Source organism: Crocodylus siamensis, chromosome 1, assembly GCF_052110815.1.
Source record: "Crocodylus siamensis isolate JL-2025a chromosome 1, ASM5211081v1, whole genome shotgun sequence".
Classification (NCBI taxonomy): domain Eukaryota; kingdom Metazoa; phylum Chordata; order Crocodylia; family Crocodylidae; genus Crocodylus; species Crocodylus siamensis.
The window spans coordinates 138,089,563-138,113,748 of NC_143395.1; the positions used below are offsets into that span (position 1 = coordinate 138,089,563).

General features: G+C 45.5%; 1 protein-coding gene across 4 annotated transcripts in view; it reads left to right on the forward strand.

The window, feature by feature from the left end:
* The first annotated feature begins 11,171 nt into the window (after positions 1–11,171).
* The window catches only part of DISC1 (DISC1 scaffold protein), a 392,283-nt gene continuing 379,268 nt past the window's right edge, over positions 11,172–24,186 (forward strand). For 3 of the 4 annotated variants that reach the window (XM_090044055.1, XM_090044071.1, XM_090044079.1), the window contains exon 1: positions 11,172–11,204. In XM_090044055.1, the coding sequence (XP_089900181.1) occupies positions 11,174–11,204 (31 nt within the window). In that variant the 5' untranslated portion in view covers positions 11,172–11,173. Of the gene's footprint in view, positions 11,205–11,345; positions 11,418–24,186 lie in introns of those variants that run through there. The other variant, XM_090044063.1, reaches the window with a different exon arrangement.

Consider the following 24,186-nt stretch of genomic DNA (forward strand, 5'->3'; position numbering starts at 1 on the left):
ATTGGATTTTTTTTAAATATATGCATTTATTGCAGAGAAGATAATATTAAGGAAAGGTGCCTTGCACATGGAGCAGAAAGGAGTGAGGTCTGTGACAGGTTTTAGTTCCTGGCAGACTTCCTTTCACAGTCTCAGACTGGCCCCCAAGAAAATTAAGTCCTTGCACAGATGGGATTTACAGAAAGTTACAATTTTTATCTGGAGCATTAGGGAAACTTTACATATTCTGGCCCCAGACCATGCAGTGACTTGACCATAAAGATCTAGACCTTGGACCTAACTCAGTGCTCTGTAAGAACACTGTGAAAACAATGGAGGACAGGTGTGATGCAGGTTTACAGTGGCATTTATTTCTGAGGGACATGCTGCAGTTCTGTGCTTGGTGAGGTTTCATAAATCCTGAAGGCTTCATGCTCAAGTGCACTTCTGCACTTCAGCTACCCGGGATGTTAAGAACTGAGGCCAGGTCATTGTGAGGAAGAATGGAGTGATGTCTTGTGGTTAAGCAGAATTCGTAGACAGAATTATTCATGGATGCTGCTTTATGAGAGCCTAGAGTCTGAAAAACCCAATAGTATGTTTACACTATGGACTGAATTGCCCAATGTGGGTATGTACCTTTGGTCAAAGAAGACCACTCCTCTCAGTGCTTCCCTTTACCCATTAGCTTCACTTCTGATTTGCTTGGTCTCAGTTTTTATCGACTGTTCTTTCCATAAGTTGATCTCATCCAAGCACTGGGACGTGTTGGTGCAAATGGAATGTACTGCAGTTTCAGAATGCAGGCAGGTTAATGGGGTGTTGGTAGATAGAAAGCAGTGGAGGACTAAGGACTCATTTTTCTGGAACACCACACAGAGGAGGTTTCAGCAGAGATGCCGGCAGGTTGCAGAGAGACAGAAGCCCCTGAAGAATGATAATGCTTTTAATAGACAAAGGAGAGCAATTTCGTTGCTGGTGCCAGATTGAAACTAGATTGAAATACACATTCCTCACTGTTCCTCAGAGACTGATGATATAATGACCATGTGTTAGACTGTAGCTGAAACACTTTATGTTTCTGACACCCAAATTCACGGTCTTGGGAAATCAAACCCTAAAAATAAACAAAACTAATTGAAAGAATTTGTTCAAGTATGTCTTTGTCTACACCAGACGTAGATAATCTAACCTGAAATAAAATGTAAAAGACTGAGATATATCAGAAGAGAACATAATTCTTACTGAAGGATGAGGGAATGCAACCTATAGCTATAAGGCTGCACCAAGCACAGGATTTGTTTTCAAGCTATTCTGCAGAAAACCAATTAATATCATATGCAATTGTCTGCATGCTCCATCAACTTGACAATAAAAACTCTGCAACACACACCTAAATGAGTCCTAGGGAAGGACTCCTCAGTGTGTACAATGGCTGCACTATCCGTGCTGTATACTGAAGCAAAATGTTTTTCATGTAGTGTATTCCACACTAGATTATGCCACATCTTTGTTCACAGCCTGAAGTAAGGAACAATGATGAACCCATAGTGCTTCAGGAAGTACATGGGAAGATGATTACCTGTAGACCATTCGATACAACACAGATGAAGCCTCCTGCACGCTGGTGCAGAGGCTGGAGGTTGGTACCATGGCCTCCTTATGCATCCCGAGAGGAGTGTAGAGACGGCCCCTGAATTCAGGGGATGCAAACTGGCCTGAGTTTGAAGGTGGGCCCAGGAAGTATTCATGATGGAATGCTTCCTTTTGCCTTCCCCTGGGGCTCATCTGCCCAAGTGTCAATCAATCAGTGGGCTTCAGTGACATGGATATGTGTTAATTTTAATGAACTGCAAAAATTCTTCTACCATGTCAGATTTGTACACCTCCTGTTTTTGAAAATAGTTGTTCATGTGCAATTTTTATCATCTTACTGCATAGCCTGAATCTACTGATTTACAGTCATTCAATATCCATAACAACTGCCAGTTTTAATCTCCACACACAAAGGCGCATATTCCCCTCTTGTAGAGGTTTATCTACATTGTGCAATGTTGTAATTCTCTTTGTGCCCAAGGTTGTGGCAGTTAAATGCTATCATGGATACAGTATGTTTATTTTGTAACTTACTTGGTAAAACTTATTTAAAACACATTAATTTCTAGGCTGAATCTCGAGTCTGGTATGTGTGCAGTTTCAATTCAAAGTAAATGAAAAATCAATCACAAAATATAGGAATAAATTAATCACCCAGTTACTGAGTTCAATCCCTTGCAGTGGCAGGCATCTGTAGAATAAATGTTTGTCCAAAAGTGTTCATAAGAACATCCACACCATGGCCATGAAGCACCCTTAACACTGATTAGTGCAAAGAAAAACTACAATGTGAAATAGGAAAAAAGTGGGACAGACAAAGGCACTACAATTTCCTGGAGCCCTACAATGGCAGGGAATTTGCTGGGTGAAAGTTGCCTAGATAATCCTAGAAAGTGGACTACCATATTTCTTGCATACAACATGCCCCCTTGTTGAATAAAATATGCACATACATTTATACATGTGCTCCAGAAGTTGGGGGGGTGTTAATTAACGTGGCTCTAATTAAAGCATCTAGAGTGTCTCGTGGGGGCACTTTTATCTAAAGCTCATTTGAGGAGCTTTAGATAAAGTGCCCCGATTCCATTTTTAAGCGTGGGGACACTGATGCACGAGATGCTGGAGGCTGCTGGAGCGTAGTAATTACCATGCTCCAACAGACTTGATTAACTGAGTCTGCTCTGATACACTGTAATTACAGCATGTCCAGCAGCCTTGCTGTTCATCTGTAGGCAAGCCTTGATTTTAAAAGGCAGAATGAAAGAAAAAAGATCTTTCCTTGCTTTGCAAAATATTCTAGCACTTCACTCCTCTGAGAATTAGATGTTTTCTTCTAGCATCCAGTCTCATTTTAAACATAACCAATTTTATCTTTGGCTACTTAACTGAATAAAAGGACTTACGTGAATATCTTGTATTTATCTATGAAGCACCTAAAAAGCTTTTGGTTCTATGGAAAATAAACGTCTTGTATTACACAGTGTGTTTTACATGCCTCCTGAGGGCAAATCCAACAATAATTCAGTTTCTCTGATGATATGCAAATTACCCTGGGGTATTTTATTTTGCAACTGCATATGGAAACTGCACACAGTATGTTCAGACTAACTGTAACAGGGCAGGTTGGCCTCAGCCTTCCACACCCAAAATAGGAATACAGAAGCCATGCTAACGTGGCTGGAGGGACAAGACCAGCAGCAACAAGTGTTCCAGCAGCTCCAGCCTCAGCAGCAACAGTTTCAGGAGAAATTGCAGGAGGAGCAGCAGCACATCATGCTTTGTCTACTGGACCAAGGGAAGCCCAGCCCACAGGTAGGTGCCACTATTCCAACCCTGGCAGAAGGGGGCAGAACTCTTACAAATATGGGGCCGGATTCTGAGGCCTTTGTGGAAACATTTGAACAAGTGGCTGGAATGATCAATGGCTCCAGGCTCAGTGGGCCACTAAGCTTGCCCTTTACCTAACAGGAGAAGCTCAGGCAGCATATCAAGCCTCGGAAACTGAGGCTGAATGCGGCTATGAAACCCTTAGACTGCTTGGGTCTCATGCCTGAACTAGCATGGGTAACATGCCCATGCTAGTTCAGTGAAGAGCTGTTTGATATAGACTCCTGGCCCTGAGTGCTTGCCTAACACCTTGTACTTGATAACTTAAGTCTAACTCAGCCACAGATATAGTAGAATTGATAAGCCTGGAGCAGTTTTGCCAATTATTATATATGGGACCTCAGAAGTAGTTTGCGAACACTGAGTTAGTGATCTCAAGGAGTCTGTTTGCCTAATAAAGAACTTCCTGGAGGATAAATTGGACCAAAGAGCTGCACCTCACAAGATATGAATCTGAAAGGGGGAGAAGCCCCTGTGGCTTGGTAGCCTTTGGGTAGAGGACCTACATAGATTCTGCAATCTTGCCCTGATCCCCATGGATACAAAGGCAGGCTCACCAATACTGGACTAATGTGTCAGAAGCAGAAAAAGATCCCTTCTGGGATGTAATGCCAGTATGAGAGAAACGGAAGACCTTTGTTTGCTTTATGGGTGGGAAGCCCAGCCACTGGTGCAAGGATTGCTCACTAACAGACTAGAACTATATACAGATGTGGATCTCTGAGGTGTAGGCAGAAGCCCCAGGGCAGAGGACCTAAATGGTCTCAATTAAGATAGGAGATACCAGGCCCTGAGTTGGATCTGGGTTCTGAATAAAAATTTACCTATGAACAGCTTGCGGACCTCAACCAGCTGACAGTGATAGTATGCATATATATGATCTGCATCCATGGGGTGTTAGACACTATCCTAGCACAAGTGTAAAGCTGACAGCTGAGGGCCAGATAGAACTGATGGCAGTAGTGACTAGTGATCTATCTCACTTAGTGGTGGTGGGTCAGAAATAGGGCCCAAAATGCTGTTTTACAACAAAAAATAGGAAGGATCTGGGTAGTGACCACCTCAAGAATGATTATATGATCACCTCTCTATGGACCGAGACCTTGTAGTGGTAGAGAAGCTTGTATCCCCCAATGCTCCTCAGAGCAATGTCACCTGGAGTGTCACACTCCTGGCAGAATTGCCTATGGTGAACAGGACTGAGGGGCAGTGCCAGACAAAGTCATGGTCCAATCCCAAGTCCTCAGTGGCAGATCAGGTAGAAGAATATGTCAGGATCTTGATGGCTGTAAAGACAGAAGAAGGCTGCAGCAAAATAGAGGGTTCCTGTCATCTAGGGTTCTGCCTTGCCACTGGGCACAGATCTCTACCTTGGCAAGATATGTGGTTGCTGTTTCTGCACACCAGCTGCCTTACATTAAGAAGTCACATGCAGGCTTCTACCATGGGAAAAAAACATGTTCTCCTTTACCAACCTCCATAAGCCTTGTGGCAATGGACCAGTAGTGACAGAGACAGGATGAGTGAATCTGTCAGTGTCCGGCCATGAATCTGCACACAGGTGGTTGTAACCTGATGGTAATCTTGCACCTAGGTTGACATAGGAGTGTAGATCAGCAGCTGCTACCATGGCTGAGCAGTTCTGTTCAGGATCCTATGTGCTCACCCCACATGGGGAAGGGACTAGAAAGGGTGTCCTAGGCTGTCTTATCTGCTCCTGACTGGATAACTGCATCCAGTGGGATCACTCTGTGGTCAAAAACATCATAAGATGACAATGATTTTCATCACACAGAACGTTTGCACCTTGATGCGTAACCAAGACAATGAATGACCAGGAAAAAAGACCATTGCCTCCAGACAACTAGCAAGATACAACATTAACAGTGCAGCTTTGAGTGAGACAAGACAATGGGATGAGGGTCAGCTGACAGAAGAGGGTGGAGGCTATGCATTCTTTTGGAAGGGGAAACTGGCCCAGGACAGATGCATTTGTGGCATTGGCTTTGCCATCAAGAATTAGCTTGTCAGTTAAATTATGGAGCTCCCTCTGGGCATTTATGACTGTTTTATAAAACTCCATCAAAAACCAGTTCACCACTGTCATCAGTGCATACAGCCCAATGCTTGAGGCTTATGACAATGCCAAAGAACAGTTCTACTTCAACCTTGACTGTGTTCTGACTAATACTCACAAGGAGGAGATTGTTTTCTTTGGTGACTTCAATGCCAATCAGATATGGCCGTGAACTCTGGAATGGCACCATTGGGAAGAAGGAGTAGGAAAAGCCAACTCCAACAGCATCCTTCTCCTGAGCATATGAGTGGGGCACAGTCTTATCATTACAAACACCATCTTCAGACAGAGACAAATCCAAGACCACATGAAGATACCCTTTTTCTAAGCACTGGCACCTCCCCAACTGTTATTGTTAAAGCCCACAATCTAATGGATATCCATATCATGGGAGCCATAAGAGGAACTGATGACTTCTGGTGGACAGATCACCATCTTGTCAGATCTATTATGAGCATCTGGCTTGGTCTGAAACACCAAAAACAGCCAAAAGCAATGTGAAAGACTCTCAATACCAGATCTTTTCAAGACCAGAAGGTCTGTTAGGATCTTTAACAGTGTCTCCATGAAAAGCTCTCTGTCCTGTGCACAAATGAAGGAAATATTGGGGAACTCTGAAAGGAGCTTAAAACTGCTGCTTATATGGCCTGTGCTGAATCCATTGGCTGTATCACCCATCAAAAGGAAGACTGGTTTGATGAGAGTGATGCAAAGATCCAAGCACTGCTCGACCAGAAGAGAAGGGATCATTCCTGTTGGCAAGATGACATCTCTTCTCAGCAGAAGATGTATCAGCTCATCAAAGCTGAAACACAAAGAAGGATACGGGAAATAAAAAATTGGTGGTGGCAAGATAAAGCCAAGGAGATCCAACTGTATGCTGACAAACATGCTGTACATAGCTTATTCCAGGAAATGAAAACCATCTGCAGCCCAACTTTCCACAGTCCTAATTTCCTGTGATTCAGGAGCATCGAGCCATCCTGCAAAAACAATGAATGCTAAGATATAAGAGCACTTTGAGGCACTCCTGAACTGTGATGGATACCACCATTGAGTCCAAAGCCCTGAAAGAGGATCCTGTGCCAATGCTTTTGTCCTAAAAGAAGTCTGGTGTGCCATCAAGGAAACCAAGAACATGGCTACTGGACTGGATGGCATACTTGCTGTAATCTACAAGGCTTGTACTTAGACTCCATAAATTCATTCTTCAAATTAGGAACAAATGGGGCTCCCTGGGACCTCAGCAATGTCAGCATAGTAATTACCTTCAAGAAAGGACATAAGTCTGTCAGAACTGCCAAGGTATCACCCTCCTTTCCACAGCAGGGAAAATACTCTTCTGCATCCTTCTGAGCCATCTTCTACCTCTTGCAGAGGAAGTCCTGTCAGAATCTCAAAGTAATTTCAGACTATCCTGTGGGGCAATTAACGTGATCTTTGTTGCCTGCCAGATTCAAGAAAAGTGTCCGAAACAACATCAGGAGCAGTATATGGTTTTCATTGACCTTACTAAGGCCTTTGATTCGATCAGTCATGGAGCCCTATGAAAGTACTGGCCAGATTTGGATGTCATGGAAGTACATCAAGATCCTGAGGCTTCTCCATGACCGGATGACTGCAACCTTTCTTTGTAGCAGATTGGAGACAGAAGTATTTGTCATCTGAGCTAGGGTCAAGCCAGGATGCATCCCAACTCTGTTCTCCATTAATTTGACTGTCTTCCTGGCTCTCATTAATAACTGCCTTCCTCCTGGGAATTGACACTGAATACCAAATGGATGGAGGACTCTTCAGCCTGGGACATTTTCACTTGAAGACCAAAGATCAAACTTTGGGCCTCTCTCTCAACATTGAGAAGACTAAAGTACTTTATAGTCTGCCCCTGGCCCTGAATGTATCTCAGCATGTCTTTATTCACTGCAATCTCTGGAAAGACACTAAGATTGAGGTCTAAATCATCCCCACTCTTCTCTACTGATGTGAAATGTGGGTAACCTACCATTACCATCTCAAGAGTCTGGAGAAGTATCACCAATGGTGCCTCCAGAAAACCCTCTGCATCAAATAGGAACATTGACTCAGACGCCAGCATCTTTGCTGAAACCAGTGTTACCAGTATTGAGTCAATGATCCTCAAGCACCAAATTCACTGGACCTGACATAGTGTGCAGATGCCTCACTCTTGCCTCCCAAAACAAGTGCTGTACTCCCAGCTTAGTAATAGCCTGAGAAAATGCTACAAAACACTTTGAAGGCATACCTCAAAAAAACAGACGCTGACAATAAGAGTTAGGAGAAGCTGGCTGCCAGCTGACTCCAGTGGCACCACAAACTTACCCAAGCAGCAGCCCATTTTGAGGTAAAGTGTCTTGCCCTCAGAACAGAGAAAGCAAAGGAAGAAAAAGGAGAGGAATCCCAGCCTGCAGCTTAGTCTCCCCGCAACTTCTGTGGATGGATCTGTGGCTCTAGGATTGGACTCCCAAGTCACCACAAGACTCATCAGTGAGCCATGGGAGACAGCATCCTTGGATCAAGGGATTATCACTTATGGGCCCTGGCCTACCTCATATTGGAAATGCCAAATGTTCAGAAGGGAAGCATTCTCGGCAGAGGGGAAGCGTGGTAAAAGACTGGGTAAAGGTGTTGGCATACAGTTTGAATTAGGAGGACCTAGGGAAGAATGCACAGAATTGTTCTTCTCAGGCAAAGAACCTGAGCAAGGTCATCCCCATAGGAGAAGGGTCTGATTTTATACAGAGGCAGAGGGAAGACCCAGACTTTGTTGCACTCTATTGTCAGATCTCTGGTCCACCCATGGTTTAAAACCAACTGTCTGGCAGTAGCAGCAGCATTTTTAGTCAGACAGCTGGTGAGGGAGTCAATTGACTTCAGGACTCATTATAATCTGCCTGATCCCTTCTAAAAACTCTTCATTTCGTAAGTATTAATGATCTTCTCTTCTTTCTAATGGCCTTGATTTTCTACCCATCAGGATGCCCTTCCTTCTGCCATTCTGCTGTGTGTTAGGGCTCTGCTACACATTCAAATTAAAGCTGGATAGAAACCAGCTATACAGTTATTACATACTTTCAAGCACTAACTTTATAGCTGGTTAGCAGTTTTTACAGCTGGAAAGTCATTTTTATCATGTGATAATTTATGTATACGGGTGGCCAGTCTAAATTTATTGCGCCATTCAACTGTGAATTGCATAATATATGTAAGGTATAGCAGGGGCCTAGCTGCTTCTATTTCACAGACCTGCAGATTGTTTTTGAACGCATTCCAATTAAGTTATGTTTGTGTCTGCTCCAATCTTAAACAGAATAACACAGCCCTGGACCCCTGGCATTAGTAAAGTTTCTAGTTTAGTTTAAATGGGAACAAAATATGTATTGTGTTATCTGTGATGATGGACCTTATTTGAGTCACTCCCAAGCACTGAATTAGGTGGAGAGACCTTGGCACATGCCTACCTTTGAATGCGACAGGTTGTAGTTCCTTTTTTTTGCCTCCTCCAGAACCTCCTGCTGAAGTTCTGGTTGCATGACTCCCTGCCCCCATTTTTATTATGTGCTCCCTATCCATAGCACCCCCACATCTGGGACCTCCTAGTCAACCTTCTCCTGGTCAAGATGGCTATATACCCAACCAGGAAGGATCAGGCCCTGGCTGGGAGGACTCTGGGGACTGCAGGGCTATTTTCCTGTCCTTGGTCTGTTCACATTTGCGGGCAGAGTTTCACTGGGCAGTGTCCGCTGGATTCCTGGATGCATTCAAGGACCAGTGCACATGTTCCAGTGTTCTGTGCTCAGTCCACCCCCTCAGTGCGCTCATTCTGAACCTTTGACCTTCACTTCTTCCCTTATTTTGCATTTTATTTGTCTCAAGCAATCAGTGATATGCCCTCAGTGGCTCCCCACATTAAGGGGGTGGGTGCTCATAGCCCAGTTTGATGAGCTTTGACTCTCATCCTGCAACAGCACATTAGAAGGCCTGGCCATCTACCAGACCAGCTGGAATTAGTTGGGTATGTCACAGAATCCTAGAAAATGAGAGCTGGAAGGGACCTCAGGAGGTCATCTAGTCCAGTGGTTGTCAACCTTTTTTGTACAAGGACCCATCTGTAAACATTGATGGCCAGTCCTGACCCAGTGCCCCTCACGCCCAACCTGCTGCCTTCTGCCCCAGTGTGTGAGGTGGGGGGAAGAAAAGGGGCAAGTAGCCCCTCGCAGGCTGGAGCTCTGCCAGCCTGCAAAGGGAAAGCCCTGGCTTCCCACATTTTTTTTCTTTAAAGGAGAATCCATTTTTAAAGTTTGCTTCCAACCCTTTTGTATATTCTTGCAACTCACTTCTGGGTCATGACCCATGGGTTGAATAACACTGATCTAGTCCAACCCCTTGCTCAAAGCAGAACCGGCCCCAGTGATAGGCAGAAACATTAGGTTCTTAAAGGAACTGTACTTGACAGACTTGAAAAGCTGGGTGAAAACTTTAGTTCCAAGTGACCAGCACCATACCTAGACTCCTGGCACCCACAGGCAAGCTTTTAGTATTGCCTCCCCTTCACCAGGGATAATAATAATAATAATAATAATTAGCACTTTTGGGACCCCTTTTCTGCCTGGGCCCCAGGCAGCTACCTGGTTTGCCTATGCCTGTGTCCGGCCCTGCAAGTGGCTTGAGGTGCCTGAGAGGTTATGAGGATGACACTTTTGGATTTAAAACACATCAATTCTGCCTCATTCCTACTTGCTGTGCTCAAGTCCCTTACAGCAGCATTTCTCAACCTGTGGATTGTCCTTTAAAGGAGAAAGATGTGGGAAACCAGGGCTTTTCCCTTGCAGTCTGGCAGAGCTCCAGGTTGCGAGGGGTTGCTTGGAGCCCCCTGTGCCCCACACAATGGGGGCAGTGGGTTAGGAGTGAGGGGCACTGAGTCGGGACTGGCAGTACCATAGCAAGGGCGGGGAGGGGGGGAGTAGGGCGACTGCCCTGGGCACCTAAGTGAAGGGGCAAGAACAGGCGGTGCCCAGCTTGGGCAGGGAGTGGGATGGAGCAGCAAGCGGCTGGTGTGAAGAGGTGCTGGGACCAGGGAAGGGTAGCTTGGGCCACTGTGTGCACTCCTGTGCAAGCTTGGGGTGGGATTTGCGTGCAGGGCTGGGGTGAACTGCCACTACGGGCTTTGCCCTGGTGCCAAACTTCGTTGCTATGGTACTGGGGACTGGCCACTGATGCTTGCAAGTGGGTCCTGGTCCAGAAAAGGTTGAGCACCACTGCCCTACAGGATTGGGGCCTGAGGTGTATTTATTTTTTAATCTCCTCAGTAGCTTCCCTGATGAGGGGAGCCTGAGCCCACGGATGGGGCCTGACCCCGTGATCTTTGGCAGCTCACAGAGGCCTGTCTCCCCCGCCACAATGCGGCCGGGCTGGCGCTGAGGTGCTGGGGGAAGCGCGGGGGTCCTTGCCCCGCCGAGCAGAGGCGGGCGCGGCGCGCGGCGCGGACGCCTGTGCCAAGGCGGGCGGTTGGGCGGGCGCTGGCAGCTCCCGGCGGGGGAGTGGCTGCGGCGCGGGCTGGGCTGGGCTGGGCTGAGCTGAGGGGGTGGCTCTCGCTGTCCCGGGGCGGGCCGGAGGATGTGGTGCGGGGCCAGCGGCGCGGGGCGAGGTGAGGCCGGGGCGGGGGGATCCCTGCGGTGCATGTGCGGGGCCGGGGCAGCGCCGCCGGGTCCCCGCCGCCGAGGAGGCGCCGCGACCGGGACGGGGCCCAGGCTGCGCGGAGTGGGGACTCCTCCGGCCCCTGCTCGGCCGCATGGCTGCACACCCCGGGGCTCTGGAGCAGAGGCAGGCTGGCCCCCGAGCCTGGCGAGGGCACGGCTGTGTAAGGCAGGGCTTCTCGAGCGGGCCGGCACCCGGGGGTACCTTGAGATCTCTTGGAGTGCTTTGTGGTCCTCCTCGGTGCCTTGGGATTGTGGGGTCTCCTGGGGTGTCTTGGGATCCTCCCGGGTGCCTTGGGGTCCCCCTGGGGTCCCTCGAGATATCCTGGGTGCCTTGGGATTGCAGGGTCCCCTGAGATCTCCTGGGGTGCCTTGAGGTCCCCCTGGGCACCTTGGGATTGTGGGGTTTCTTGAGATCTCCTAGGTGGTTTGGCATCATGGGATCCCTTGAGATCTTGTGGGGTGCCTTGGGGTCCTCCTGGGTACATTGGGATCATGACATCCCTTGAGATCTCCTGAGGTGCTTTGGGGTCCTCCTAGGTGTCTTGGGCTCCTGGGGTCATTTGAGATCTCCTGGGTGCCTTGGGATTGTGGGGTCTCTTGAGATTTCTTTGGGTCCCTTGAGATCTCCTGGATGGTTTGGCATTGCAGGGTCCCTTGAGATCTCCTGAGTGCCTTGAGACCATCTGAGGGAGCTGTCACACACCCTTAGCACTGCTTACCCCACAAGATGGGCAAAGTTAAACCTAGAGATTGCTGTAGGACTCCCATAGCGGCAGGCTTTCTGCCTGCGTTGTGACAAAACACCGCTCTATTTCTTTTCTGTAGGCCAAAAAAAAAAAAAGGAAGAGTGAAAATGCAAAGCTGGTCCATGCCGACAGGTGCCTTCATTCTATCCAAGGATGCCTTGAGCCTAGAAAGGGTGAGAACTGCCCGTGTAAGCTTTTGGTAGGCAATAGCTTACTTTTTGTCAGGTGCTGTGAGCCAAGTAAAGTTTGGCAACATAGGTGGTTGCCTGCCAAAGCGCATGTATTAGTCTCTCAGGCAGTGGTTCACAACTTGCTTTAAGCTTGAGGCACCCCTAATTAGACTCAAGGCACCCCATGGAAAATGCCAGCTCTTAGCTGTCACTTATTATTTCCCTGTCCACAGTAAGAGAGCAATTCGTCTATAGCAAAGATCTTAGAAGGACCACAGCAGGGCAGGCAGCTTTTGACGCTGCAGATTCTGTTTGAAATCTCTGGGTTTATCTTGTGAATCGTGTTTGCACATCCAACAGTACTAACGTTGTGTGGCATCCTTGAAAGCATCTCAAGACACCCTGGTTGCGAATCACTGCTGTAAAGGCCTGAAGCAGCTGCAGGAAGCAGGTGGATTCCTGGGCCTCCTTAGCCTCCTTTGGAATTGCATATATTCCCAACCATGCTAGTATTGCGTGGCACCTTTGAAAGGATCTCTCAGCACCCCAGGGCACCATGGCACTGTGCTGGCTCCCAGGTGCCACCCTGTCCTGCCTTCTGCCTGACTTCGGACTAAAACAGCTACCTACCTCTCTCTAGAACAGAATAGAAAAGCTTCCAGATATTTCTCTGTAAACATTACCACAGAATCTCAACCAAAAGAAAAGATCTGGTACTTATCTGAGGGGATGCTATTGAGATCTGCCTCTTGTTAATGGTAGGTGGCTGAGATTTCCAGACTGTTTCAGGTAGCTGAGCTCTAGTAGTGGTGACAAAAGTCCCACCAGTGATTGGGTGTGGGATTGCTGTGAGCCTAGCACAAGTAATAGGTACAGGTTGGTATACTGGCTTGCTCCCCGGAGCCAGTTTCTTCCCCTCCTCCTGTGGTGTCCAGAGGCATAACTGGCTCATATTTTGCCCTGGATGGTGGTCGTGCAGGGTGCAGAGGCAGCGGCCAGAGGTTTGCTGTTGTAGGGGGGAAATTACACTTTGTTTTCGCTGCTGACGTGTTGAATGATGGCCAAAAAACACTGGTTTTTGGTGGCAAAGAAAGGAGGTGGCATCTCTGTCTTTTGCAAGCAGCCCATTGCTCCTATGCACTGGCCAGTCCTACTCTGTGCATTGCTGTTACTGCTTTGCCCGCTTGCTGCCAGAGCTGGAGTCACTGCCTGCGAAGGTGCAGGTTGTGGGGAAAGGGACGTGGAATGGGAGGGTCAAGTGCCCCATCAGCTCTGTTCTGGCACCTCTCATCCCCTGTCTTAGGCAGCACCTGGGGCTTGTGACTGCTTGCCTACTCATTACACCTTTGATAGCGATCACTGTTAAGTTTGGGAGTGCATGAGGTGACTCCTGGTCTTCTAAACATGACAGCAGTGGTGGTTTTTAGTAACGTGTTATAATTATTGGTTTGTTTTGCTTTTGTTCACCCAGAAAGCCTGACAGTTTTGAAATATTAAATGTATAATACAGGAACTTTACTTTGAATATGGTAAAATTCCCAGTGCTGCTGGAAAAAAATACTTTGATTTCCACACTTGTTTTAAGTGCATGCTATTGCCAGTACATAATCCACAAAGGAGGTAAGTACAAAGATTTAAAACACATTTTCTACCATTGTTAATACTGGCTTGGGTCTTGTCTACATTAAGAAGTTATGGCATACTCCCAAGCAGCATGGATACAGTTACAGCTGGTACATGCTATATATCAATATAATTATTCCAGTAGAGGAAGGGGAGGCATTGTACTTGTATAACGTGTCTACACTAGGGATTTAATTGGCAGTAATTATCATGCTTAAAAAAAAACCAATCCCTAACTGAAACAGTTATACTTAGACTTTAAAGCTAGATCAGCCCTCTGTTCCACCAACATTGGGAATGTTGAAACTGATGGTATGAAACAAGGATGTCAAATATACAGCCCTTGGGCTGAAATTGGCCATTGGAAGGGTTTCAACTCCTAAATGAACCAGAAATTCAGGGGTGGGCTGAACAATGTTGGGGCTGCCACCTAATTTCCAGCTATAAAGCCTAGCTGGGGACGTGTGTATGTGTGTGGGGGTGAGTGATGGCATTAACCCTTTCAGTATCGCTTGTCCTGCTGTGGTTTTTGGTTGCTGCTTGCCCTGCTGTTGGGTCTGGATTTGGCCTGTGAGGCTCCTTGTGGTCTGAATCCAGTCTACTAGGAGTGCAGGTGAGTTGGGCACCCCTGCTGCAGAGGATACTAACACTTCAAACAACTTTTTGTTACTACTGTAAAACGGGTTGGCAATCGATAGCCTGCGGCCACCACCTGGCCCACAAAGCCATTTAATTTGGCCTGTGGACACAGGGCTTTGGTGGTGGGAGCTCTCTTGGTGCTGCAGTGGGGAGAAGTGACAGTGGGTGTGGCTGTGTCCTAGTGGCCTTTCCTCCGACCTCTGACCAGAGCTAAATATTATGGCCCACAACTTGAAAAGGCTGCTGACTGCTGCTCTAACGGATGTGATCTATGCAAGACATAAACACTGGCAGCAGAACGTTACCTATCTGCATGAGAGCTTCAGCAACAAGCCTGGTATAGAACAATGGTAGGGAAATCTTTTAAGCTTTCTTTTCTTAAGGAGGCAGAGCCTAATGAAGCAGTGCTTATGGTTGAATGGACATAGCAGATCCTTTGCTTTCGTATAGCTACACTTGTGTTTTTTAAAAGTTCCATTAGTAAAGCAACCTCCCTGGGGAACCTTTTCATTATCTTTGCCAATAATATAAGAGTAAAGCTTTGCTACTTCACACTTCATTAATCCACACCAGTTTTTGTGTGCAAGTTGTAGGCTAAGGTCTCTCTATGCTGCTGAACAATTATGTAAGGGCGCTACAGTGAAGTATGTTATTACAAAGACATTACTTTTACAAAATACACTACAACACATATATCATGCAGTTTTATGAGTCATTAACACCAAATTACACTTGTCACATAAATGTACGAAGTACTTTTTGATGCATTAACTTGTTTTTTTTTCCATTGTGCTTGTTTAATTACTTGCTAATTTGCAATGGACCTTATAGTAATTAGTGCAAATTAGTGAGGTTCTACTTTATTAAACCTTTCCTGGGTGGTTAAAGCGATTCAACATTTAATTATGGAGTAGTGGTGTCCTTCTCTCATTGCTAAATTTAAGGCATTATATTGGGTTTGAGAATGGCTTTATAGATAAGGTTGCATGATGATTTTTCTCCTGATAGGACTTGTAAACTTCCATGGTGCTTAAATGGTTGATCTTTTAAAAAAACCCAAAAACTTCAAAGGGCTCTTGGTCATTGGCAAATGTTCTTGGTGGCAGAAAAAAGTAAATATCATGTGTTTTGGAGATTTTGCCAGGTGGCTTGAATTTTGGACACATTTTTCACAAAAACTATAGGAACAGAAAAGTTAAAAATGAGCATTCTCCCCTGAACTACTTACTCCTACTTGCTCCAGAATACTTGTGTTTTTTTTGTTTGGAGAAGGAAAAGAACCAAAGATCCATTTGACTGATTCATGAATGTTAAATTAAAAGTTTAGAATTAAAAGTTTGCATTCTGGCGTGTTTGTTAGGAATGTGATGCATTACTATAAGGCTAGGGACAGATATTCAAAAAGTCTGAGCCTGAATTGATTCAATCTTTGCAGGTTAATCTAACCTGGTTAGGCTGAATCAGTTTGTAATTGCAGAGGCATCCCCTCTGGACTGAGAAAATGCCAGCACATGCCTGCAGTGGCTCAGGCTAGAGGCTAGGGGGTTCTAGAGCAGCCTTCCCTTCCCTTTTACAGTGCTGGACTGAGGGGTGTTTGCCAAGGCCCTCCACCATGCTCTGGTTAGGGAGGAGTTCACCCCCTGCTGACCAGCCCAGCAAGGAATTGATAACACAGTGTTTATCAGCCCATTAAGAAAACAACAGAGGGACCTCTGATTACTAGCTACCTCTTGATTCTGCCTTTGTCCCATCTGCCACAGCACTGACTATAACCAACATGTGGTCTGCTAGGTAATGCTGAGAGGTGTCTCTGTAAGGCAGAGGGAAGGTGAATCCATGCTTAGCAGGCAGTGGTGTGGGGAGCAGGGAGAAGCCAGGCAGATGCCTCTGTATATGCAGTCTTTGCTGGATCTGCAGCCAGGGAGCAGATGGGAGGGGCCAGCTCTGCTGTGGAGCAGAGAGCCTGTCTAGCTCAGAGGGCATGCTGAGATGCTGAGGGAGTCTGGTTTATCTTAAATCAGCAAAGGGTCTGGGACAGACATTGCATAAACCGGTTTGAGCCAAATCAGTTAAGTCTGATATACTACATTCAACCAGGTTTATCTCAAACCGATTTCAGCTATTTTCAGACTGGCTTATCTGTGCTGAACATCTGTTCTGTTACAGGTTTAAATCGGTTTCTGATCACTTAAACCAGTTTATGTGTAAGGTCTGTCCCTTGCCCATAATTTGGAAGCTTATGCAGCTTGTTTGTAGAGAGGCAGAGTTGTTAAAACTTACACATCAGATTTCCTGACCAGACATTTTCTTTCTCCAAGGGTTTTACTTGGGCTCTGGATCTGGATACAGGGAATTTACCTCATAGTTAGTTTCAGTATTGTGGCTTTGAAGTGCCAAAGTCCAAATAGTCTGAAGGACTTATAACTTCTACATCTAAAGGTTTTTAAATTAGTTTAATATAACAAGTAAACTTTTCTTAATGCTGTTTCCGATGCCTGAGATTATTAAAAATATAATAACTTTTAAAAATGTAGTTCTGCTACTTACCACATATGCTACCATATTTGCTTAGCTTTTATCTAAGATCAACAAACTAGAAAAAATAAACTTATTTTATAGTCAGCTGCTAGCTTGCGTCTCCTAGCCTGACGCTGCAGTGTCACTGTAAACATGCACGTGGGAATATTTGATTCCAAACATATTGTCTTCCTTGCTTTTCTCTTTTTATGTTTAGATATTATTTATGTTGGCCTTTGTCATTTTTATTTTTAAACAAAACCTAACTTTTGGGCCTAACCTACTGTATCTGGCATTACTCTTTTGGCATAATTTAAGCAAAGAGGTCTTAGTTTGTAATGAAAACATTATATAAAAGGCCTGAGTACAGGATAAATAGTATTATATTGTAACTGCAATGTAGTAAACAGATTACCTCTAGCTATGTTCAACAGTTAGGCACTTTTTATTTTGTTCACCGTAACTTGGGCATCCTATAGGCACCCAGTCTGTTAAATGCCATTTGCTCCAGTGTACCCCCCAGGTGTTTCTCAAGGATTATGATTTTTTCATTTCAACATGCTTGCTTTTTCAAGTGCACGTGCTTTGTGTCTGAATGGTAAGCAATCTTTTGCTCTTTCTAGTTTAAGACCAAATAGTACATGTTAACACCCCCTGTAAACACTGCCTTTTTTCTATTTTGGAATATTGGATCTAAGATAAACAGAAAATTAAGCTGTGGAGTTGCCATAGTGATTTCTAAATTCATTCTTACCATGTTGTGACTTTTGCCAGAGACCTGTCCTTTCATGCTGTGTCACCTAGATTAGGATTGGGCATATGAGATGTCATAATACTATTCAGTGTTCTTGAGGGAAGGTTGCTGCAGAGCCCTCATGTACCAGGAATGAATGTAGTTTATTGTGTATCAATGAAGTTACACTAGGGAAAAACTTGTTTGACCAGGACTGAAACATAAATGTGTTGGCTTTTCTTAAAGTGTATTTGGTTTGTTAATTTGGTGGAATCTTTATGATTTTTAAGTCTTCTGTGTTTTTTTCCCTTGTGGTTAGTGCTAGGGAAGTTTCCTTTAGCAAAATATGTGTTTACTGGGGGGAGCAGTGGGAATCTTTAAATTAAGTGCTCTTCAAATGCCTTTAAAAATTAATGATTGTGCCAGGGGAAAAGGGATCTGATATTAACATGCTTTGTTAGTTAGACCCAAGTTCCTCATATGGGGAATAAATTAAGATGGCTGCTAACACTGAGGTACTTACAGTTTACTACAGTTGAAACCTTAAAGTAGTTTTATGCCTAACAAAGTTTGCAAACTTAGAACCATTCTCTAATGCATGAAACTGAAGTACAGTTTCTTTGCTCAGTGTCATTCTTTTGAGGAATTGCATCTAACCTTTTGTCTGATGTTCAAGATCTGCATGCTGTACAGTAATATATGATACCTCTCATCCATTATTTCAGTGGAGATTCACACTTGTATCCCACACAATCCAGTTAATTTTCTATTAGGTCTTGACATTCCATATTACTAATGGGGAGTCTGTGTCCTAATGAGCACAATTGTGTGGGACTCTCCACCCTTTCCTATCTCCCTTCTCCTTTCCTTCCTCTCTTGCTGCCTTACAAGTAGGTTATTGTTTTGTTGTAGACTTGTGACATCAGATTAAATCATCTAGCTGTTACTCTGCTCTTCTTGCTGTTTCCTGACTTGCTTGCCTGCAGCAGTCCTGTTACTTAAGATCTTTATCTCTCAATCTAAAAGTTCCAAATAAGCAGCTGTTTGATCAGTTGTCAGGAGTGGGAAAATGGACCTATGGATTATTTACAGTAGTTTCCATTTGTGTAGTGCTACCTGCTTTGACTGATTATGCAGAATAGTATCTCATTTGGATAAATTGGAACAGCAGTAGTAGTTTTCTGAACTATACACTTGACTCAGATGATAGAATCTTCCCATTTAGGAGCTGTATCAGAAACAGGCTTTCATGGAATCACATGTTGATTATGTGAACAAAGTGCTTGACATTGTATACAAAATGATGCATGTAATTTTTTTGGTATTTTTTCTTTTAGTAGTAAGTAGAGGTTTCTCTCTTCAAAACTGGGTGTGATGGAGAGTGCCATTCATTTAGCACATACATTCCATGACGGGAGTAAGATGAGATGGGTGTTAGTGTGCTGCTTTCCAGCGTCTCTTCATGAGCAGACCAAAGTCCTTGCTCTGATGGTTATTGGAAACACAGAAGTTTGTTCAAAAGTCTTGATTATTTCAGCTTGCATGTAGATAATTGTATTGGTTCAGGACTTCCTGACCACTCGGGCAGTTACAGCAGTGATGGACCAGGGCAGTTACTGGCCAAGCTTGTCCAGTTGGTCACACATCAGTCTTGGTTTTTGAATTGGAATTGGAAGTTAGGCAGCTGAACTTTGTGCCTGTGTTAAGGGACCTGTTTGATGGTCCAGTCTTGGAGATCAGTAGAATCTGAAAGGTTTGAGAGCTCCATGGGGAAAAATCTTATTTTATCACTAGACCACTGCCTGGATGGCTGGTTAGGATACTAGAAGACTTTTTTTCTTTTCATATTCCACCACTTGTAAGGTGATCATTAAGCACTCACTTTCAAGTGATGCAGTTGCAAGAGTGAAGGCAGCTGAAGTTCTGAAGGTAGAAACCTTTTGCTAAGGCTAATTGCTTATATCATAAAGTTGTGTATTTGGGTTTTTTGAGCTTTTTAGCTTTAATTTTTATGCCATGCTGGTGCAAGAGACCAAGAATTTTTTTCCTTCTTTAAAACCCCTGCAAAATCTCAGAGAGAAGATCTCTTAAATTTATTATTAAGCTCAGATTGTTCATTGTGCTGTGAACTGTCTGCTCAGTAATATATCTGAGTCCCTACTATTGTGAGGATAATCTTTGATTGCTTTTCACATGTAGGATCAAACCTAGGGATGGTCTGTCTGTTTCTGGGCTGGGAGAGTGAGGTTTTGAATGAACAACGCCCAGGTCTTTCGGCTTTTCATTTTTAAACAATTTAAAGTGTTACAGAAGTGAATAACTTTGTTTATATTGCTTATTCAGGTGCCCATGTTGTATGGCTTTTGTTGTCTCAGGTGAATTTGACAGGCAATTTGTCCATAGCATGGACTAAATGCTCTAATAAATTTGAAGAAGAAATACCAAAAACTATTTATCTGAGAAAAACCAGCATGTAAACTATGCATTAGTTTATTTTTTTAAATTGTCAATCTCATCAAATTGACCTCCCCCCATATATATACATATCTTATAGTTTTTGATAAGTGAAGGAATAGGCCAAATTGTCTTGTATTAGTATGGCTACGATAATGACTGACATTTCAGCTTAAATTACTATATTTTACTTAAGTGTCAAATTTTCATTTTGTAATGTAATGATATAGTGGAAAGAGGAGGAGTATTATCTGGAACCAGTCATTGGTCTCTGAGTCAGCAAAACTCACCTTGATAGGACCTTCAGGTAATGTGATATACAAAGAGTAACTGTATTGCATGCACTATTTTCACAGTGGGCTGTCTGGATGTCCAGGCACAGTCAGTCCTAGCACAGCAGACCGTGTTATATGTGTATCTAGTTAGCTGGCTCCAGACGCCAGTTCTGGTAGTCACTCATTTGGTGATATGGGAATTCCTGATAGAGGCAAAGATTCTCCTCACCACAGTGAATTGATGATTTTCTTAGGTAGTAGAGTGTCTCCATCCAGTTAGGCTTCCCATTATTCAATCCTGAGTGAGGGGAAGCTGTTGTGTTTTTGAATAGTGACAAGCATGGCATTTGCAGAATTCTGGAGATCCATTTGTTGGTTTTTCATTGCTGGATGTTAGGTGGGGAGATACTGCCTACAATCAGGAACCATACACCCTCCAATACCGTTTCAGGCTGGACATAAGGAAGAACTTCTTTACTGTCCGAGCTCTCAAGGTCTGGAATAGCCTGCCTTTGGAGGTGGTTCAAGCACCGACTTTGAACACCTTCAAGAGAAATTTGGATGTTTATCTTGCTGGGATCCTATGACCCCTGCTGACGTCCTGCCCCTGGGGCAGGGGGCTGGACTCGATGATCTTCTGAGGTCCCTTCCAGCCCTAATGTCTATGAAATCAATGTTTTGGTCAGCTTCAGTGTACCTGTGATAAATTTCATGGTCTGACAAGCCTCACGGTATGTCTGTAGTTGTTTGGTATAGAAAGATCTTAACCAAATTTAGCCACGCAGTTAGACAGCTGAGTAACAGGGGTGTTCAAATGTTTGAGTTTCCACTCAAATGTTTATTTATTCTTTTTTTCCTCCTTGACATCAGTGCATTTGGTCCATCACAGAAGCGGTTTAGCTTCACTTGTCTTGTAGAAGTCCCTGTCCTGCATGTCTGGAAACTTCTTAGCTGCTACAATCAGCTCATTATCATCACTGAAACTCTTCCCATGATGATCTTCCTTCCCTTGGGGAAAAGACAAGGTCTGAGGGAGCCAAATCTTGTGAACAAGCCGGATGAGGAAACAGTAGTTCAAAACCGCATTTGGTCACTGCATTGTAGGATGTGTGGGGTGATTGTATTATTTTGGAGAAGTAGCACCCTTCAGTTCCACTTTCCACAGCACTTGTTCTTGATGTCACAGTAGTTGGCTAGCATAGCACTCCCTGTTAATGGTCTTTCCATGTCACCTATGTCAGTCATCTCAAGATGCATGCTCTCTTCAACCTTCCCAAAGTAACAGTTCCTTGTGGCCAAGCAGATACCATCATACATGACCTGCCCTGACACTGTTTTTAGTAGTATGCTTTAATAATGTGGTCACCAGCATTAAGCCTTGCAGAAGCCCATTTTTATGGAGTGAGCAGGTTCTGATTTTTGAGGTGCAGGGCCACTTGAAAACATTTACCTCAGCATATCAGTTGTCCTAACCGCCCATCTAAGATGAACTTCTGGCATCTTGTATGGTGAGCCAGTGTTGCCACATGGTGTTTTAAGGTCAAAAGTGTCTTTTCCCTTCCAGTTTCGTTCTTTTCTCAAGATCCATTTTTCATGGCTGCAGTGATGTGCTAGCACTAAGTCACAGGTGCTTTGATTTGGTCAGTCTTGTTTGATCGTTACTCAAAAGTTGCTCTGTCATGATTGCTATTCTCTCTTGAATCGTTTGCTCACAGTTTTTTTTATAGATATAGCTCAGGAGTGTTACTGGGTGAAAGCTATGCCAGAGCCAAGCAATCACCTCAGTCGTTAGTTTTATCTTGGCTCTCTTATTCTCTTGCCTGATGCAGGACATGAAAATTGCTTTTCTTAAAATAATGAAAATGACAGGCTTTTCCTGTCTTCACTGATTTCAGTGCCTCTGTTTTGTCTTCCATCAGTAGCATAGCTAGTGGTTGGGAAAAGGACATTGACCCTGAGTGCCAAGTTAGGAGCTGGAACTGTCCCCACCCCTGTGGAGTTCATGCCCTGGCAGCATGCCCATGCCAGAAATTCCAAAGCAGTCTTCAGCTGCTGTTGCCAGCAGCTGGGGTGGGCGAACTATGAAGCTGATTAAATGCAGCCTGCACTGAGTGTAACTTCATATGACCTGGAGAGGGGATGAATGCTGATGAGAACCTACGATAAGGATAGGTTAGAGCAGCCCATCTGAGTAAGACATATGATAGTACTCATTGAGCACAGTCCCCCTTAATAGAGGTGCACCAATATATCGGTTGCCTATTGGATGGGCACCAATAAAAGGGAAAATTATGTTATTGACTATTGGAAATGTTCTTCAACAATTTTGCCTTCAGGCCTGGGTGCCTGGATGCTTGGGTTCCCTCCTTCGAGCCAGGGTGACCCCAGATATACTCCCATCCCCTCACTGGCAGGCCAGATTGGGCTGGAGTGGAGCAGCTTCTGCGGTGTCCTGGGTGCTGGTGCAGTGCAGTGTGGACTGCAGGCTGGGGCCAGGGCAGGCGCTGCGTAAGGTACCGAATGCTGCAGACATGACTGGGGCAGACGGAGCTGAGCTGCCTGGCCCAGTGTGACTTGATTCACAGTGCCTGGGGGTTGGTGCTCCAAGGGTTGGGCAGCCTACATCCCCTCCTCTCCCCCTCCCCACCTCCCGCTGGGTTGTCAGAACTGCTCAGGCTCTGGTCCCTCCCCAGAGCACAGCAGAATGTGGAAGTGCAGTCCTTCTCAGGGCGCATAGCAGGAGCAGAGTCCCATGTGCTCCGTGACTGCCTGGGCCTGCCACCAGTGGGGGCAGAGGGCGAATAATGGGTGGGGCAGAGACTGCAGGGGGTGTGAAGTTTGCTGGGGCAAGCAGCTGCTGTGGGTGTGACTCTGGCTCTGACCCAGACTTAGGGCTGGAGTGGGAGCCACAACAGCTGCCTGCTGTTCTTCCCCCCTACATGCACACTGTGGGGGCTCACCTTGCATCCAAGGCACTGGGTTAGGGGGATGAGGCCCCTCACAAGGAGGCAGTGCATGGGGGAGGAAGATGGCTATGAAGGAGAAGGGGGAAGGCAGGAAAACCACCTTGATGTTTATCAGGTTGGCATCAGATGATTTTTTTTAACCCCCTGTGAGGGAGTTGTTCGCCCCGGCTCCGTCTGTCGCCGGTCAACTTCCTCTCGGGGGACCCCCAGTAGGGAGATACACGTAGAGACTCATCGGCCTCAATGAACCCACGCGCCGGTCTCGCTTGCCACGACTTCGATGATATGTTATTGGGTTCAGATGTTATGGCGCGTGTAGTCCGGCAAATGAGACTCTCATCCTCCGCTGGGTCCTGGGGTCCTGAGGGCTCCTCCCACCCCTACACCCTCACCTGATCCACCGGGTAGATCATCCTATTGGAGCGGTCCTCAGCGCGGCGTGCTCTGGGCCGCGCCACCAACATAAACACAGTCAATCAAACGCCTGTTATGGATGAGGGACCTACGGACTCATGCCTGCCCTCAAGGTGCGCCTAGGCTCCTCGTCGGTCAGGGAGTGGGGTGCTCCTTCCCGTCCCCTCCCTTTTAGTCCTAAGCTCACTGACGGGGCTGCTCCACCCTCATCGTCTGGTAGGTCATAAAGGAAAGTCTGTAAGAAAATCGGAGTACCGGCAGCTCCTGCGTTCCTGGTGCTCCTCCTGGCCGGCGTCTGCCGCCTCCCTCGATTAACTACCCCAAAAGGTCCGTCCTCTCCTCCATGCCACCTGGATCCTCCGCAGTCTGCTCCTGCCGGCGCCAACTCCTGCC